This window comes from Microtus ochrogaster, unplaced genomic scaffold (genome assembly GCF_000317375.1).
Source record: "Microtus ochrogaster isolate Prairie Vole_2 unplaced genomic scaffold, MicOch1.0 UNK42, whole genome shotgun sequence".
In the NCBI taxonomy this organism is placed as follows: Eukaryota; Metazoa; Chordata; class Mammalia; order Rodentia; family Cricetidae; genus Microtus; species Microtus ochrogaster.
This window is the reverse complement of record NW_004949140.1, coordinates 1,246,244-1,265,796: the sequence shown is the minus strand read 5'-3', so window position 1 is coordinate 1,265,796 and position 19,553 is coordinate 1,246,244. Positions and strand designations below refer to the sequence as shown.

The 19,553-nt window shown below is 40.8% G+C and overlaps 1 protein-coding gene across 1 annotated transcript in view; it reads left to right on the top strand.

The window, feature by feature from the left end:
* Dock11 (dedicator of cytokinesis 11) overlaps nt 1–19,553 on the top strand; it is a 196,672-nt gene that overhangs the window by 147,344 nt on the left and 29,775 nt on the right. The window contains exons 40-45 of the mRNA XM_026790137.1: nt 482–619; nt 4,241–4,423; nt 8,189–8,302; nt 10,413–10,628; nt 10,712–10,769; nt 16,312–16,418. Of these exons, the coding sequence (XP_026645938.1) occupies nt 482–619; nt 4,241–4,423; nt 8,189–8,302; nt 10,413–10,628; nt 10,712–10,769; nt 16,312–16,418 (816 nt within the window). The remainder of the gene's footprint in view (nt 1–481; nt 620–4,240; nt 4,424–8,188; nt 8,303–10,412; nt 10,629–10,711; nt 10,770–16,311; nt 16,419–19,553) is intronic.

Genomic DNA, 19,553 nt, shown 5'->3' with positions numbered 1-19,553 from the left:
TTCCTTCCTTCCTTCCTTCCTTCCTTCCTTCCTTCCTTCCTTCCTTCCTTCCTTCCTTCCTTCCCTCCTGTTCATCTGTCAGTCTGTCTGTCTTTTTTGTTTTTTCAAGATAGGATTCAGCCCTGGCTGTCCTGGAACTCACTCTGTAGACCAGGCTAGCCTCAAACTCAGAGATCCACCTGCCTCTGCCTCCCAAGTGCTGGGATTAAAGGTATGTACCAACTCTCCCAGGTTAAGAGTTTCAATATTCTAGATGTAGTTTATATGGTGTTTCAAGATTTCCAATGTAAGTTGAAGATCCCATGAATATTCTTAGTTAAGATACTCAAAATAGTCTAAAAAAAATTCCAAAGGTCAAACAGCATATTCATAAGCAGATATTGGTCATGCAGTAAAATTAGTTCTCTTGTATGTGGGCAAGAGGGCTAAACTAAATGCTTCTGTAAACTGGGTGTTTTGTTTTGTCTTTCATGTTTTGTAGAGCCAACTTTTAAATAATGATGGACACAACCCATTAATGAAAAAAGTATTTGATATTCATCTTGCTTTTCTTAAAAATGGACAATCTGAAGCATCACTCAAGCATGTCTTTGCCTCACTGAGATCTTTCATCAGTAAGGTAAGAACAACTTTAACCTGCCAGGAGCTCATGGGAAGATAGAGGAATGGGAATCAATGTGATGACATACACAAACAGCCATTTACTACCAATGCCTTTGGACATACAAGCACCACATAGCAAAATCTATATTGAGGACCTGGCAAAGAATCCTCTAAAATCAGAACATGCTTTTGCTTTTACCATTGTACCATTACATTTTCAGTAGGCCCTTCTCAAGAGTCTCCTTCTCCATCTGGATCTTCTTTTCTCTCTCAAGATTCAACCAACCAGGGGCACTACATTCCCAGCCCCAATGTCATTTTTAAATCACCAGCTTTGCCAGTTTTTCTTTGTCTTGTTTATTATATGATCAGGACTAACACCATCTACTACACTAATGAAGCACCAGTCTTGTTTATTTTTTAAAAAAAATTTTGCATAAGCATTTTGATAATCGAAATTAACTTTTAGAACTCTGGGATCTTGCATAATAACTTGCCAATGAACAAGTCTTAACTTTCATTGTATGTAAAATAAGAAATTAGGTAAATGTGAAGCTTTAAAAAAATTTCCATTCTTTAATATGCTTTAAGAGAAAAGGAAGCTATGGAAAAGTGAGTTCTCTGCAAACATGAAAGAATAAATGAGTGGAAATACATTTAGAAATAATCCATTTAATAGGTACTAGTTAGGTAGTTATTGCTTATAATCCTGAGGGCTTACTGTACAATAGATAAAAATATACACATAAAGATATGTACATGCACACACATGTACATCAACAAATGTCATCATGATATGAAGTTTGTACAGAGAATCCTGAGGGCTTACTGTGTAATAGATAAAAACACACATAAAAATACCTATGTGCACACATACAAATATATCAGCAAATGCTATCATGGTATGAAATTTGTACAGAGAACTGGGTGTGCCCAGGAGAAGATAAAAATGCTGTAGCTTAGCAAAAGTTTCTCTTCAGCAGGAGTACTGTGGAGGGATTAGTGTGGATTCAGGAGATAAAACTGAAAGTAAAAATGGCAAGTAGAAAAGTGTGTAGTCAGTCATCGTAAGAGCTAGGCTTCATCTTCTAAGAATCAAATAGGCACGGAAAGGATTTAAGCAGGGAACTAGCATGATTAGCTATGTATTAAGAGAGCATCAGTGTGGCCAGGGAAGAGTAAACCTCTTGAAAAAGGAATAGGAAATGTATGGGCAGGGAGGCTGAGGCAGGCAGATCTCTTTGAATTCAAGGGCAGCCTAGTTTACATAGCAAGTCCCAGGCTAGCCAGAGCTGCATAGTGAAACATGGATGGATGGACAAAAGAAGGAAGGGAGGAACAGAAGAACAGAGATTGGTGATAGTACCTGGAGAAAATTCACTGGTGCATGGAGACGGTGGTAGGATATATATTAAAGAGAATTATTGGACTTGATCACCAGTTTACCAACAACTATAATTACGATGAAAAAATAGTGAATACTGTTTTGTATTGAATTTAAGTTGCCTCTGTAACATTGAAATTCATGGATTTAGACAGAGCTCTGGGTTGGAGTCATCTCCGTTCATTTGTATTTAGTGAGCACATTCTCAAGTGCTGTACTAGCTGCTGGAGATATGATTATGAGATACAAAACAAAAATAGTCTCCAACCTAAGGCTTTCCAGCCTTAGGGGTGGGGTAGAGAGCAAAAATGAACAACAGAACGATTTGTAATCATGTTCAGTTCTAGGGTAGAAGCAAGCAAAATGCCTTAGCATTTTTTATTAGCATTAGTACAAATGCTCTTTAACTTACGATGGGGCAACAGCCCAATTAACCCCTTTTAAGTGGAAAATCGTTTAAGTGTGTTCAAATGACCTTCAACAGAATTTATTGAGCGTCATGCTTCAGCAGCATAGCACACTGAAGGCGTTTGTTGTTTTCCCTCATGATCCCATGTGTGTATGGAGGCTGTGGCTTGCTGCCACCACCCAGGAATATGAGTTTCATTCTTCATGTTACACCCAGAAAGAGAACAGAGCTCAGAATTTGACATTAAAAATTCTACCTTTTACTCCACTGTAATTTTTTAAATTCTTCATTTGACCATCATAATTTGGGGACCACCTCAAGCTGATATACCTCATCTAATAAGAAGTGAGGTATGTAAAAGGCCCAGCCACACAAACAGTTCAAGGAAGACCATCCTAGGGAGAAGTACATGCGTTTGTCAAAGTCTTGCATCAGGAAAGAGTCTGGGATATTTCAGAACATAAAGGACAAGTATAACTGGAGCATGGTCAGGGGACAATCAGCATGTAAGGGACTGGCCCAGAATGGCTGAATTTCCCTCTGGAAGAAAAGAGACGAAAAGCCAGTATCAGAGGAGAAGAAGCTAACACAGAAAGGGTTGAAAGAGAACTCTGTAAACGAGAAAGAGGAAATAGTGGCAGAGGTAGCAAATAAAGGCAAGAGTGAAAGATGTCATGGAAGCCAAAGGGAAAAAGAGCGTCAGTAAACTCTCAAGGCGGAGTGGTCAAGTGAGAGGAAAGGGATGCATTAGAGCTTCTGTGGAGGAAGTTATTCGTAATTTTGGCCATTGCTCATGTCTCAAGTGCTGTGGGCAGACTTACTGTAGGGATTAACTGCACATAGCTTTGCTCACTCTTAAATCTTTTTATAGCAGGGAATCTTGTCTAGTAAGAGTTGATCTAATCCTGTGAAATTTTATGTGATTTCCCAATTTTCCCATCAGAAAGCATTTATTAAACATCCATTGCCTGCCTAACACTGCACTTGCTACAAAGGCTTTAAAAAAAAAAACCCGTAAATAAATTCCTGAAGTGTGGATTAAAATTCAAAGTTTCCAAGAAAGCATGTCAAGTGGGGGACACTGAAACTATAGAATCCCTGAGGAAACGTTCATTACACATTCTGAAGCAGCTTGCTCGCCTCAACTTGCAAGCATAGGGAATTCTCATAAGCCCACCTTAGCTCTACAGTTTATCTTCCACAAAGCAGCAAGCTGAATGCGTTCTCAAAGCAGCAGGCCTCTTGGGAGTTTTGAGAAGTTGCTGACCACATGGGCACTCTTTTTCCATGATAAAATGTGTCTTAGTTGGCCCTGCTCATAGAGGAGAAAATGGACAGGCATAGATGAGCACTTAACCTATCTCTAGTTTGTTAAAAATAAAACGGTCACTTCACTCCTAAGGGCTTTCAGTTCTAATTTTTCTCAGCTCATGGAACACTGAACACAGCGTTTAGATATAAAGCAAACACTACATAATGCAGACTGGTCTTCCCATTCCAAGACTCCATTTTAGAGGCATCATTCATCATTCATTTATTCAGTATGTCATTGAAACTCTGTCCCTCATATGTTTTGCGCTATCTTGCGCTCTTCTCAGATTGACAACATTTATGACAAATACCTTTATGTTTTTGGAGTAACTACAATACTGACTTGACTTGTCCCGTCATCGCTTGTCTGTATGGCAACAAGCTCAGACTATCCTGAGAACAGAGCTCTGACTAGTATTAATTTGTTATCCTCTAAAGCACCCAGCATAGTTTTAGGTCAGGCACAGTCGACACTTGATAACTGGTGGACTTTAAGAGATTTTCAGGTTCTCACTTCTGTTTCCCTTGTCTAGTTTCCCTCAGCCTTTTTCAAAGGGAGAGTAAATATGTGTGCTGCATTTTGCTATGAGGTTTTAAAGTGCTGTACTTCAAAGATTAGCTCAACCAGGAATGAGGCATCTGCACTTTTGTATCTTTTGATGAGAAACAACTTTGAGTATACCAAAAGGAAGACCTTCCTGAGGACACACTTACAGGTGAGTAGCAATCAAAGCTCCTCTTGATGGTTTCCTCTTCCGTCGCTGGCCTCTATCAAAACCAACATCTACAGCTAGAAAGGTAGCTCACTTGGTAAAGTACATGTCCTGCAAGCAGGAGTACCTGAGTTTGAGCCCCAGGACCCACAGAAAAAAAGCTGGCCAGGTACTGGATTGATGGCTCAGTGGTTAAGAGCACTGGCTGTTCACCCAGAGAATCTGGATTTGGTTTCCAGCACCTATATGGTGGCTCACAACCCTCTGTCACTCCAGCCCAAGAGATTTGTTGTTCTCTTCTGTCCTCCTTGGGTACCAGGCATGTAAGTGGTGGTACACACAGGGACACAGACATGCATGCAGGCAAAGTACCTGTATCACTCATACAATTTTTAAAGCCAGGCATGTGGTATGCACTTGCAATCCTAAGACTGAGGAAGCAGGGACAGACAAATTCCTGGGGCTCACTGAACAACCAGGCTAATCTTACTCGACAAGTTCTAAGCCATGTTGCCCCCCAAATTAAAATAGACAGCTTCCGAAGAATGCTACCCAACGTTGACCTCTGATCTCCATACACAGATACACATACGCACCTACAAACATGTGCCCACTCCCACCCCATGCCTCACAAAGATCAACATCTACAGGTACTTGGGAGGCTAAGGCAGGAAGATATTAACTTCAAGTCCTACCTTGTCTGTAGAGTGAGGGCAATGCCAGCCTGCGTAACATGAAGGACACTATCTCAAAACAAAAGGTTAACACAGGGCTGAGGCTATAGCGCAGTGTTAGAGTGCTTGCCTAGCATGCACAAGGCTCTGGGTTCCAGTCTCAGCACTGCAAAAGAAATCAATATCTGACTTTCCCTTCCTGTGCTGTAGTTCTCAGACCATGTGACCATCTTGAAATGTGACTGGTCCAGACTGACATGTGCTGAAAGTTCAATTAATAAGTACATAAAAAGTAGAGCATCTAAGTTGTCTTACATTGTTTATATACTAAAATGATTTGTTGACTTGGGAAGGTTTTTAAAATACATCAAAATAAATTTGTCGAATTTGGGAGTTAATTCAAATACATCAAAGTAAATTTCAGATCAGCAAGATGGTTCAGTGCATAAAAGTGTTTGCCGCCAGACCTGATGACCTGAGTTTGATCACCAAAACACACATGGTGAAATGAGAAAACAAGCCAAATCAGCTGTTCTCTGAACTTCACATGTGCGCTGGCTCACGCACATGCGTGCTTGTGCGTGCGCGCGCGTGCACACACACACACACACACACAAAGTAAATAAAAAAAAGTAAGTTTCACGTCCATCTCTCTCTCTTTGTAGCTACATAGATATGAGACTCACATCCTCCTTCCCGTGGACAAGGCTACTTTAAAGTCTAAGTTTGGAGTGCATGCTGAGGTTCAGATTCCATGACAGTCTGCCCTGGAGCAGGCTGCTTCCTCGGCCTCGCTGGTGCTTCAGCTTCTTCAAATCTAAATCAGGAGAAACTCTACCTCACAGTTTTTTGTGAGGCTCAATTAAGATGACTAAGTAAGACGGTTAGATAATACACGGCAGGTGATGCCAAGCATGATGGCACACGCCTAAAATCCAAACACACTGGAGACTAAGGCAGGAGGATTGCACGTTTGAGCCAGCCTGGGCTACAGGACAAGACCCTGCCTCAAAAGGCAAAAATTAAAAAAAAATTGACCTGGGGGTGCTAGCATGCACCTGTATAGTCCCATTTACTTGAAACGCCAAGGCAAGAGGATCACTTGAACCCACAAGTTCAAGATCAATCTGGCTAACATGGCAAGACCCTATCTCAACAAATAATGGCTTAGTCTCAAGATTTTGTGGAAATCTCAGAATTTAGAGATAACTATCTGTTTAACACATAGCTCAACTACTTACGTGCTGTGTGACCCTAGGCAAGTTGCTCAATCTGACTGAACCAGTTTGCTCCTCTGTAAAATGAGGCCAAGTATTGGCCACCTTGCATGGTTAGTATGAGGGTGACAAATGAAATACATAGAGCAGCTGGCACCATACACAACACAGAGAATACACTCTGCGGTAATTATTATTCCACATCTCCATAGCGTTGTGATTATTTGCTGAAACAACTCAGAATCTAAGCCCAGCTGGGACTTCTTGGCTCAGTAGGCTACTGATAATATAGATAGTCTCTAGTTACAGATCTTCCTAGGCGTCCCATTAGAGCAATTTCCTAGAGAAAAGGTTATTTATAGGGAAACAGCCTTTGGCTGGTTTTTTGAAAATGCCATCAATAAAGTACAATTCTAATAGAAAAATAATACTCCCTTAAAAATTTGCTATAAAGGAGCTGGAGAGATGGCTCAGTGGTTAAAAACACTGGTTGCTTTTCCAAAGGACCCAGGTTCAATTCCCAGCACCTGCATGGCAGCGCATAACAGCGTATAACTCCAGTTCCAGGGGATCTGATGCCCCCACATACAGACATACATGTAGGCAAAATACCAATGGAAATGAAATATTTAAAAATATTTTTTAAAAGGAACAGCACATGTAAAGACCCTGACTTAAGAGTCCCATCTGCCTTGTAGGAGGACATCCTCCCAGAAAACAAGTCTCTAAGTCTAGAGAGTGATGGTTGCAAACTCGAGCTAGCCAGCACTAGCTGTCAGCCCTTTGTTGTTTGCTTTTGTGTGAAGTCAGTTGAATACCCACCACCCCTAATATATGGCTTTGATTAATTCACCAGGGTGCCTGAAATGTTCTATTAGTGTCCACTCTCTGGCCCTACTATCAGCTCTGTCAGTGCTTCATTTAATATTGATGAGTTAATAAACATAAAGACTTAGAACAGCATCTAGAATACAGAACGTGCTCAGTGAAGAGTTACCTACAGGCTAGAGAAATGGCCCAGTGCCTAAAAGTGTTTGCTATTAAGCCTCATATCCAGAATCTGATACCTGGGCCCTTCGTGGTAGAAGGCGAAAAATAAATCCCACAAGTTGTCTTCTGATCCATACATGCATGCTGTGGCATCGCACGCCCCCACATGCAAGGAAGCAAATAAAATAAAATAAGCAAATGTAAGAGAAAGGTAAAGCCTTAACTAGCCACTAAAGTCAGAATTTGGATGTCAGGCGCTTTGACTCCAGAGCCTGCGCTCATAGTCACTACTGTATCTTGTCTTCTTGGATCAAGAGGAAGGTATCGAGAGGAAGGTATCGAGCCGTTAACGTCTGAGCATGACTTATTTTGACATTCACCCAATGTTGTAGACTAGCGCATTATATAAACTAGACAAGTAATATAGAGTGAGAAACTGTCAAAGAGAAAGGTCGGCCATGCCCAAACTCATCCTAACCACCAGCGTGTGAGCACATTCAGAGGGAGGACCTGATCGCCACCATTGTATCAGGTGTGTGGTGGAGAATCTCTAGCTCTTTGTCCTTGTCATCACTCTTTATTTTTAAAGACAGGGTTTCACCATATAATCCTGGCGCCCCGAAACTCACAGTGATCCTATTGTTGCCTCTGCCTCTACACCTCTCTGCCTCTGCCTCCTGAGTACAGGGATTACAAACACACACCACAACCCATGACTTTGCAAAATCTTTCAAAGGAGCATTTGAAAGCTGAGCATGGCAGCAAAAGTCTGCAGGAAGACAAAGAAGATAGATGCTAGCTTGGACACAGTGTAATGATTCCCCTCGCCATCTCCTAAAGCAGGATTTTTTTTAAATTAAAAAAACAACCTTTATTTCTTCCCACAGATAATAATTGCTGTGAGTCAGCTGATAGCTGATGTTGCACTGAGTGGAGGATCAAGATTTCAGGAGTCTTTATTCATTATCAATAATTTTGCAAACAGCGACAGACCTATGAAGGTACGGGGTAAACTGAAGCCGCTTTGGCCGGGATTGTGAGTCACTGGTAGAATGCGTGCTTACCTTGTACGGTGAATGCCCTGAGTTTGATCCCCATCCCCAAAGTAATGAATAAGAACCCCTTTAACTAACAAAGGGAGTTTAGGCCGTGGAACCGTCATGGAATTCACAGTTACTGTTCGTGTGGAATGTATAGGATGTGAGCTTTATGAGCTGCTGGCTTTTACATGCCACCGGCTTTCCAGCAGTTATAATTCGGCATGAACTGAGTAGATTAAACAAACGAGCATCTGGTAGTAATCGAATCGGTGTCATTTTCTCTGCTTGACTTCTAAACTTACTCAGAAGATACAAGTATTTTTCATTCTTAACAATTGTTACCATTTGTAATACTGGCTAATTAAATCCTGTGATTGAAATGTAAGAAAAATCTCAGAATGGCTAACAGAGCCACGTACAGCGGAGGAGAAATGGCACAAAACGGTTTCATTGTTTGTCAGTTCTGTGACTTTCGAAAGTTATGGTGACTGATTGTGTGGCTTGCTGGAACAATCCGAAGCTGTCATTCTTCAGCACCAGTTCGTCAGAATCACACCTAAGATTCTGACCACCATGACTCTTCACACATGCCTAAAAACTAGAGCAGTGTAAAAATGCATCTCTTGTTGGGTTGCCTGGAGGACAGGTCCTGATATCCTCCCAGGGAAAAAAATTGTCCTCATTCTTGGGAAAGGTCATATTCTAGTATATTTGACAATACTGTATAAAATCTGAAAAAAAAAATCGAAAGCTCTCAGTCACAACATACTTGATGCTTGGGACGTGTAGAATCTGTCTACCAAAAACCCATTCCCATAGGAATGCTGCTTACAGGGAGAAAAACACGAAGCTGTGCCAGCTGCTCACAGGCTGGGAAAGTTTGCTTTTCAAGCAGCGATGCTGATTTCCCAGGGGATCATTATACACTCCAACTAATCCCATGAGCACAGAAGCAATGTATACTATTTCTGCTATTTTACTCACGCTCCAATAATTCATGTCCCTCCCAGTTGTTACCATGCTCAATGCCATATTATACAGGTAGCTAGTGACGTTTTCCAAGCGAATAGGGCTGATGTTGGTTCTCCTTGAGAAGAACTATCTCCTTTACTTTCCCTTGATTCATTTGTGAATGACTTAGTTGCATCTGCTAAGGCCACCACTACCAACAAACCCTGGTAAATTAAGGTAAGCCTTTCCTTCAGGAAGTAGTGTTTCTGTTAGTAAGCAGAAAGGGCTAAGATGCATGTCTATTAATTATTGTACTAATTATTTTTAAAGCAGACAGAAAGGCAGAACCGTATATTATATTCATATTAAATCCCATCACCATGTACTTGCCCCATCCATGTCTTGAGGTCAGAAACACTTTCAGAGTTGAATCTCTCTGGAGTGTGATGTAACTCACAACCTCTCATTTGTGGAAATGGAAAATTGGCAGCAGGCTTTTCACTGTGGTGTGCACTATAGTCGGTGGGCAAGATAGGCACACTTAGCAGTACGGAAAATTGTCTGTCAAGCACTAGTTCTGGAGCCAGATCGCCTGAATAGAAGTTCTGTCTCCATGACTTACCAACCGGGGCACATTGGCTGAACCTCTCAACTGCTCTGTGCCTTGGTTTTCCTGTTGGTAGAAGTGCAAGGAAAGACTACTTAATATATAGGATTCTTGTAGAAATTAAAACATATAATGTATCCATCTTAGTACCTGGTACCGATGTGCTGCCAATAACTGTCAGTTACTGTTATAAGTAAACCGTAAACATCCAGCATATACGTTGGAGGAGGCAGCATCTAAAGCCAGATAGTGTGGCTCCAAAGGTCATGTTTTTCTGTGTGCTTTAAGTATATTGCCCTCAAGTTCAAAAGCCTTTGAAGCCTAGCTGGTTACATATATTTTAAAATAACTAATTAAAACCCCTTTAGACATGCCACATCCAATGCAGTACCATGAACAGTTAACAAGGAATAGAAACCATAGTATGTTCCCCAGGATTGAATGATCACGCTTAGACCTTATTGATAAGGCTGCTAAATATATGGGTCTTGTTTTGTTTTGTTTTGAAATTAGGCAACTGCTTTTCCCACAGAAGTCAAAGATTTGACCAAGAGAATCCGAACTGTTCTTATGGCCACTGCCCAAATGAAGGAGCATGAGAAAGACCCGGAAATGCTGATTGACCTCCAGTATAGCTTAGCTAAATCTTACGCCAGCACACCAGAGCTGAGAAAAACCTGGCTCGACAGCATGGCCAAAATTCATATAAAAAATGGAGATTTTTCTGAGGTGACTACTTAAAATCGTGTTCCCCTGGGACTCCTCAAACTCCTTTGAACACGCTCTGACACTTCTTTGTCATCTGTTTCCAGGCTGCAATGTGCTATGTCCATGTCGCGGCTCTTGTGGCAGAATTTCTTCACCGAAAGAGTAAGACCTTCCTGTTTTGAGATGGGAGGACTCTCAGCTGGCAAAATAATTTTTATCTTTGCAGCTTCCAATTGTGAATGGACTAGAATGGGGCTTTTTGAAAAAATGTGTTTACCTTCAGCCTCATTGAGTGCTGAACAGACGTTGTTATAAAAGAAAGCTGGATTGCTCATTTTGGCTTCGGTTTCTGTAGGAGGTTACAAGAACAAGTTAAATAGTACATGGCTGGGCCTGATGCCCAGTGTTTCTTTCCCAAGACTATCTCCCTGGATGACTGCCACAAATTAAATTTTTCTTAGGGCTCATGAGAAGCTCTGTGTAATACAGGCAGATCACTTCGTTCCCCTTCCTCATCTTTTACCAACAGCTGACCCTGGAAGAGGTATCTAGAGCCATTTTTACGCAGTGACACCTAAGGGATGTCAGGCCCTTGGAGGACATCAATGGCTCTGCATTCCTCATTCAAGATTTCCAATTCCGGGATCAGCCTCCATGCTTCTCTGTCCCAAATAATCTTGCTGCGTGTTATAACTACTCGGATAGCAAAACAATTGAGTAAGGTTTAAAAGTTAACTTGCAGCGGCGATTGCAATCAAGACATCTGCTATGTATCACAGTGCTTAAGCAGCTGCTTCCTTCAAGCCAGTCAACCAAATAACATGAGGGCAAATCAAAAGCAGCTTAAGAGAGTCCTGTTACTCACGCTTTGACTATGAGGACACAGCCTCGTTTTTTAACTCTGGATTTTCTGTGTTTTTTTCATTTCACATCTAAGGTTCAGTGTTCCATTGCCTCCTATAAAATAATGGCCATTGTGGAGATTCTTCCCAAACGCAATGATAAAGATTAAATTATGCAGTCCTTTCATTTAAATTTGGGGCCAGGGTAGGATCGCCTGTAGCCCAAGCAGGCCTCAAACTTGCTATGTAGCCAAGGATGACCTTGGACTTCTTCTCTTGCCTCTTGCTCCCAAGTGCTGGTATTACAGGCATGCACCCCCGTACCCACCCAGTTCATGCAGCATTGGGCATCAAATCCAGAGCTGTGTGAATGTTGAGAAAGCAAGCATACTGCCATCTGAGCAATATCTCCAGCATTTTACTTTTTTTTAAATTAATATTTTGATACTGTAATAGTTCTGAATAATCTAGGTTTTCAAATTGGTATACTCAGCTAGGGGTTATAGGGCTCTATAAATCCCAACACACTGAGACTAAGGCAGGAAGATGGCCAAAACCCCAAGGTAGCCTCAACTACATGGTGACTTCCAAATCAGAGTGGATTACAGAGTATGAACCTGAAATAGAATTCCAGAGCCACTAAGAATTATTAAGAATAGCTCTAGGGGGCTGGAGAGATGGCTCAGAGGTTAAGAACACTGACTGCTCTTCCAGAGGTCCTGAGTTCAATTCCCAGCAACCACATGGTGGCTCAAAACCGTCTGTACTGAGATCTGGCGCCCTCCTCTGGCATGCAGGCAGAATGTTGTATACATAATAAATAAATCTTAAAAAAAGAATAACTCTATAGATTTTGAAAATAGGTAATTATATTAGAAATTCTTCCTGAGACTCTTGTTTTACTCACAAATACAAAGACTTTAAATTAAACAAAAATTAAGAATAATTTACTTAAAAAAACCAAAAAATTAGTGTATTCCAATTTTCTCCTTTTAGTGCATATATTTCTTTCATTTTTTTCTTTTTTTCTGATTCTAGGGATTGATCAGATGGCTACAGGCATGGTTAGCATGTACTCTGGCACCAAGCTATACACCCAGTCTCTACAAGTAGTTCTAAAATAGAGAAAGAGTTTATGAAAATAAGACTCATTTCATCTTTTTAAAATTATAACACTGATGTGTTTGTCAAGTTACCCTAAAAACAAAACTTGATGTCATACACTCACAATTCCCAGTCCATTGACATGAAGACCTTGAACACAGTACTGTGACTTTAAATGCTTTCCAAAGAAACTGGCTTCTAGCTAGCCCAGCTTTCTAGTTAGCGTTGAAGTGAGGGGTCCAGGCCCATTAAGAACAAACCCTTCAGATTTTGAAATAGGTAACTATATTAGAAATTCTTCCCAAGAACCTTGTTTTCTTCACAGGTAAAAGACCTTCAGTCTAAGTAAAACCAAGAATGACTTTTCCATTAGCCCATCCTTAACTTTAGAAAGATCTCTTTTTGCTCTAGTTGTTTAAACATTAAGCAGCTACCTTCATCACCAATCTGACCTGTCTTAACAAGTGGATGCAGCCCAAACTTGTCACTGAAGTATTTCATAATACCCTTAAGGTACTTACTAATCCTTCACTAAAATCACAGAGCTAAGGAGGAAAAACGATGTTTTTCAGTTTAAACAAAGAGATGTTAAATTTGAATGCTGTTAAACCCTGTCTCGAAACCCCCTCCCAAAAAAAATTGGATGCTGTTTATATATTTATTTACAGGTGCTGTCTATTCTAGAGCCTGGAAAATTTTACTTCCTTAAACTAGAGAACCTTATTCTAAAGGAGTAGCAGTAGTAGAAACTCCTCAGGGTTTTTTCCACCTCAGCTTCAGGGATTCAAAAAAAAAATCTCCAAAACAGCTTCTTTCTTCAATTAGCTGCTTAAACTATGAGAAGGATTATCAAGATAGATGGCTAATCTAAAACAGTTAAGTGCACTATAAAAATATTCTTAATCAAGATGGACTAAAATGCTGCCTCGATGACACATTGGAAGCATGTAGACTGTTTTTTTTTTTAATAATTAAGTTTGTTCACTCTGGCAGTTTCCTGGCCCCAAGGGATAGCTGCTATCCATTGTGAGAACTCTGCAACCCAGCACTATTAAAAAAGTCTAGAAAAGACCCCAATATTTAAGCAAAATATGCTTTAAATATCATTCAGTGGTGACCATGAAAATACTCTGGAGTTCTTTATTTTCAATTAATTGTCCATTGATACGGAATATAAAAGGCGTGTTTACATTGTAAATCCCTGACAGGTGTCTAGCACGAATGTCTAAACACTGTACTTGTAGCTCATTTCCCCTCCTCCCTTTCTCTCCCTCCCTCTGGGATGGAAATCAGGGTGGCGTATGTAGGACACAAGTCCTCCATTGTTGAGTTATGCCCTCGGCTGGCCCTTAAGCCATTTCTCTTGAAGTGAGCTACAAAAAATATTCTTTTTTTTTTTTTTTGGTTTTTCGAGACAGGGTTTCTCTGTAGCTTTGGTGCCTGTCCTGGAACTAGCTCTTGTAGACCAGGCTGGCCTCGAACTCACAAAGATCCGCCTGTCTCTGCCTCCCAAGTGCTGGGATTACAGGCGTGCACCACCACCGCCCGGCTCTACAAAAAATATTCTTAATCGCAATGGAATAGAACGCCAATTAGCTGATACATTGGAAGCAAATGTTCTATCATTTAGACTTTTTTAAAAAAATAAAAACAAAGTTTGTTCTATCCAGTTGTTTCCTGACCCCGAGGGGTATCTGCATAAGTGAAAGACCAATGCTGGAACCTTCCATTCCTTGTTTCAGGCACTGAAGTGCCAGGGAAAGGGGGAAGAAGGAAGCCAGGAATGGTGGATCATGCCTGTAACTGCAGCATTCAGGAGTGAGTGGGAAGGTTAGAAGTTTGAGGCTAGCCTGGGCCACATAGGGAGTCCTGGCTACAGTAGGAGACCTTATCTTATTCTTGCCACTCCCTGTGAGAAGAAAGAACAAAAGAAAAGAAAATGAAAGTGGAAGGAGGGTACAGTTGACCCTGACCCCATCCCAGCCTCCCCACCCCACCCTCAAATAGCCAGCCTTCCACTTGCTCTTTGTACCAGAGGCACCTTACAGATTCTCATGCCCTTCCCTTTAGCCAAGTCAAGTGGAAAGAGTGACAGTGGGGCTTTGTTGTTACTCTTTCTTGTCCCCAAATATAACTTTTAAGATAAGTCAGACTGTCTTTCATTTTGTCTGAGAACCTCAGCATTTCTGGATCTCCCTCTCTAAGAGACTTTGGCATTCTTCGCTCTTTTCCTGAGAGAGGGCACAACTCTTTCCCCCAGGGAAGACAAGAGTCAAGTTTTCTGCATTCTTGAACCACCACATAGCATCCTCTTTAAGCAAAGCTTCAGGAGTTTGGATTCCCTCGGAAGCCCATAAGATGTAATGTCCTTCCCCATAGCCTCTCTTCCCATTCCTTATAGGGTAATGCCGCTTCCATTCCCAAGTCTTTGTTCTCAGTGTCATATAGCTAAAATGCCACAAAGCACTTCATTTCCTTGTTTGTCCCTAGTCATCCCCCTTTCTGCTCTCACCTCAAGATCTTACCACTTACTCTTCTGGCTGGCGCTCATATTTCATTAAGAATTGGCATTACTACCCCCACCTCCAAAATCCTACCTACTCTTTTCGTGGGATCACTTGAACTCCAACTGGTTGTACCTACCTGGACTGGTTCCATCTTTAGAATGGCACGTGGGCATACGAAAGCAGTAGCTATGAAGCGTTAAGATCAAGAATCCAAGTCAAAGCTAGGTGGAGGGTACCTCACCCATAATCTCAGCGCTTGGGAGGCAGAGATAGGAAGACAGATGTAAGTTTGATATTAGGTGCATCTAAAGTGCGCTTTGTTTGTTCTCTAAATCACAAGATCCCAGAAAACCCAGGCTCTAGGAAGACACGTAGCTCTCTCCATCTGTCTTCTCACTCCACAATAACAATTGGGGCCATAGTTGTAAAAAGTTGTTTTCAGGTGGAGTTTACTCCCCCCCCCTTCCCAGGGCTCCAGCTGACAGCAGTTATCTTGAGAAATCGGCTTTAAGACATTGATTTAGCACTAATAATGCATTCAATCCTTTTTACATGCTAGGCTCTATTCCAAACATGTGTTCATGTAATTCTCACAAACTAACCTTTATTATTATTCTTATTATAGTCGTGGCGGTACTGATGATGATGAAGAAACCTTATAAATATTAGGGAAACAAACATTCAAATTCCCACAGTGAAGCAGTGGTAGTGTCAGACCTGTCTAACTTTCCAATCTGTGGGGCTTTTTCATGCTCCAGTCTCCCCAAGGGTGTTTTCTCTCTGCCATGTGTTTCGCTTCCTGCCTGTCATGGAAATCCTAGGACACTGTCTTCCAATAACTGACTGATTTCCCTTTCCAACTCTCAGTGAAATTTAAACACTAGAGATGATTACTAGAGGTCATTCAGTTGTTACCCCCAAAATGTTTGCCTTCTTGTCTAGATGATAGACAATACGCACAAACGATAAGTATTTTATATTATTTTTACACTAGGAAATCATCTACACTAGCTATTAAAGATGGTGTACCAAAAACACAATTTACAATGAATTAGGGCTCTTTGGGGGCAGGGAGGAGAGTGATAGTATTTCTGAGTAATACATGAAATTATTTTTATGGCTGAAATTTGTTCTTATGACTTTGACCCAAAGTCATTTGTGTTATAAAAATAGTGTATCCTTTTAAGGGTGTCTGTCATTTACCAAAAATTTTTTGTAATAAATATGCTCCCTTTCTGATTTTCCACACAGAATTATTCCCTAGTGGCTGTTCAGCCTTCAAGAAAATTACTCCCAATATAGATGAAGAAGGAGCCATGAAAGAAGATGCTGGAATGATGGATGTTCATTACAGTGAAGTAAGATCCCAGGCTTGTACTGTTATTGTTTGTCATTTATAGAAATTTCCCATTTCAGGATTGGTTTGTATTAAAAGTTACTAGATCTGACTTAACTTCAAAAGTGACTAAGAATCGGTGAACTTTAAGTCATAAAACTTGCTAAGCAAAGGAATTCCTTTTGACAGGGTAGAATCTTGTCTCTGCGACTCTCCCCATCGTCTTGTTTTAAAAGGACTGGAAAGATGAGTTAGCAGTTAGCAGCATTTGTTGATCTTTCTGGGGACCCAGGTTTGATTCCCAGTACTCACATGGTGATTCATAACCACCTGTAATTCCAGTTTCAGGGGCTCTGGTACCCTCTTCTGGACTTCTTAGACACCAGGCACTCATATAGTATACATAAATACATGCAGCAAAACACCTGTAAGATAAAATAGATAGAACTAATTTTTAAAATGCAGTGTCTGTGACAAGAACCCATCCAGCATATGAAAAAGGACTCCACCACCCAGAATTAACATTGTCTTCTAATTCAAATAGGCCAAAACATATGTAACAAAGTAGTTACATATGTATAAATGGAAAGAGCCGGCTCCCTGCTTCAGATGAATAGAAAACAGCTTTAGTTGTCCATCAGTGAAGATCTATTAAGCAGTAGCATAGGAGGAAATCTACAGACTTGCTAATAGAAGGGCTATAAAATGATGAACTGTGATCTCCAATGACTCTGGAGATGGTCATTGAAATAATAAAAGTACATGCCTTGCGGAGTCAGAGGTGTAAAGCAAGGCCGGTGAACATGTTGTGACATGAGAGGTGGGTTACGGGAGGCCGGATAGGGACTGAGGCCGAGTCGGGGAGGAGGCTAGTCTAATTAGTTGTTCAGGAGTGGGACTATCATGGCCTACGCCAGAATGGCAAAAGCTCCATGTTAGACACGTAGCTCAGTTGGCAGAGTACTTGCCTTGCATGCATAAGTCCTGAGTTTGATCCTCAGCTTCATATAAACTGGATAGGATGGTGCACACCTATACTTCAGTACTTGGAAGGTAGAAGCAGGAGGATCAGAAGTTTCATTTCAAGCCCACCTTAAGTTACATAGAGTATGGGAGGCCAGCCTGAGCTGCATGAAACCCTGCCCCCTCCCCCCCCCAAAAAAAAAACAAAAAAAAAATAACTTAGGAAATACCATTAGGAATGGAAGAAGAAAAAAATGCTGCTTAGGAGAGGTTTGGGAATTGTGGGAAAACGATAGCTGCTTTTTGCAGGAAAAGTGATGAGTACTTATTTTTTAACTGTAAAAAAGTTTGAATTATATATTTTCATGGAAGATACATGCAGACGATAATTAAATAATGCAATGAGTAAATAGTGTTGGACTTAGACACCAGCAATTATCTTTAAAAGCGTTATATAATTGAACTATCCAAAGTTTGTATTTGTATGCTAGAGGATAAGAGGGGAGTGGCTATCATTATCATGACAGGTACACATGACAATGCTGCAAAGAAACTGTCTGCCATGAAGAAATAAAACTATTTTAAAATGGAAGGTATTGCTTATAAAATAAAATTCCAAATGCCAAGCTTTTTTGTTTGTTTTGTTTTGTTTCAAGACAGGATTTCCCTGTATAGCCTTGGAGCCTGTCCTGGAATTCATTCTGTAGACCAGGCTGGCCTTAAACTCACAGAGATCCGCCTGCCTCTGCCTCCCGAGTGCTGGGATTAAAGGCGTGTGTCACCACTGACCGGCTATTTATGTATATATTTTAAGAAGCTTCTACTGTATTAGGTTTCAATATACAACCCTCAAATGACCCTTGGTTTTAGCTGTCCCTCTCCATATCCCTCCATTAGCCCCTTTCCTTCCCCCTCCTTCTTATCTTCCTATTTCAGTAACCCCATCCATTCATAAATCCATAACTATTCTATTTCCCCTTCCTAAGGTGATCCAATCCTACCCCTAGTCTCTTACTCTATACATAATCTCTGTGATTATATGGATTGTAGCCTGCTTATCACACTTGACAGCTAATACAACAAACAAGCAAACAGATGCCATATTTGTCTTTTGAGGTTTGGGTTACTGATGAGTGCTATTTTAGAAAAAAGTAGAACTTGAAGTGAAAGGTTATCAAAATGGAAATAATCAGACTGCCTGAAATGCAGAATTCTGTGTAAAGGGACCTTGGGTTGGAAATAAACATCTGGAAGATATAACAGCAAGTGAAGACCAGAGCAACACAGATAGAAAATGGGCAGCAGTTCATAAAGGCTGGAAGCATGAGCAAAGGAAAGAAACACACAGAAGCAGAGACTCAAGTAGTGTACCATCCCATAGAATTCTATTTTTATAGCAGCCGCGCTGAGCCTGGCATGGCAGCAAATGCTTTAATCCCAATTCTTAGAAGGCAGAGGGAGAAAGGATCTCGAGTTCTAGGCTACCCTGAGCAGCAGAAGGAGATTCTGCCTCCAAAGAAATTGTAGGAAGTATGCCAGGCACTGTGGCTCAGACCTGTAATCCAAGTACTCAGAGGACTGAGGCAGAATATAGCCATGAGAACTGTCTCAGGTACTTAGTTTCTGAATAACCTGGCTACAGAACAACTCTGTCTCAAGGGGAAAAGGAGGAAGGAGAAGAGAGGAAACAATTTCCCTTTTCTCTATCTGAGGCTTCAATGTCCTTTAGAATTTTGGTTTTTTAGTATGTGGCAACAGAGTCAAATATATAAATATATATATTCTTCAGCTTAGCCTTGTCTTCCAAATGGCAGCATCAAATTACTCTAAGAAATGGCCTTGTCCTAGGAACAAATATATTAGGCTTGCTTTCTTCCTTTTCTGCCTTCCTTCCTTCCTTCCTTCCTTCCTTCCTTCCTTCCTTCCTTCCTTCTTTCTTTCTTTATCTGTCTGTCTGTCTGTCTTTCTATTGTTGTTGTTGCTGTTGTTGTTGTTTTATGACTATCTCCTTGCCTTTAGGAAGAATTCTTAGCTTTGATATCTCCAACTTTTTCAATTGGCAGTCAATATTTATTGGATATACAGTGGATAGGAAGATGAATATGCAAGTAGACAGTCATAGATGAGCTGTGGCGGTGACAAGATTCTAAAAATATTTGCTGATAAAAGAAAAGATTTACCGAGATTAATCAGC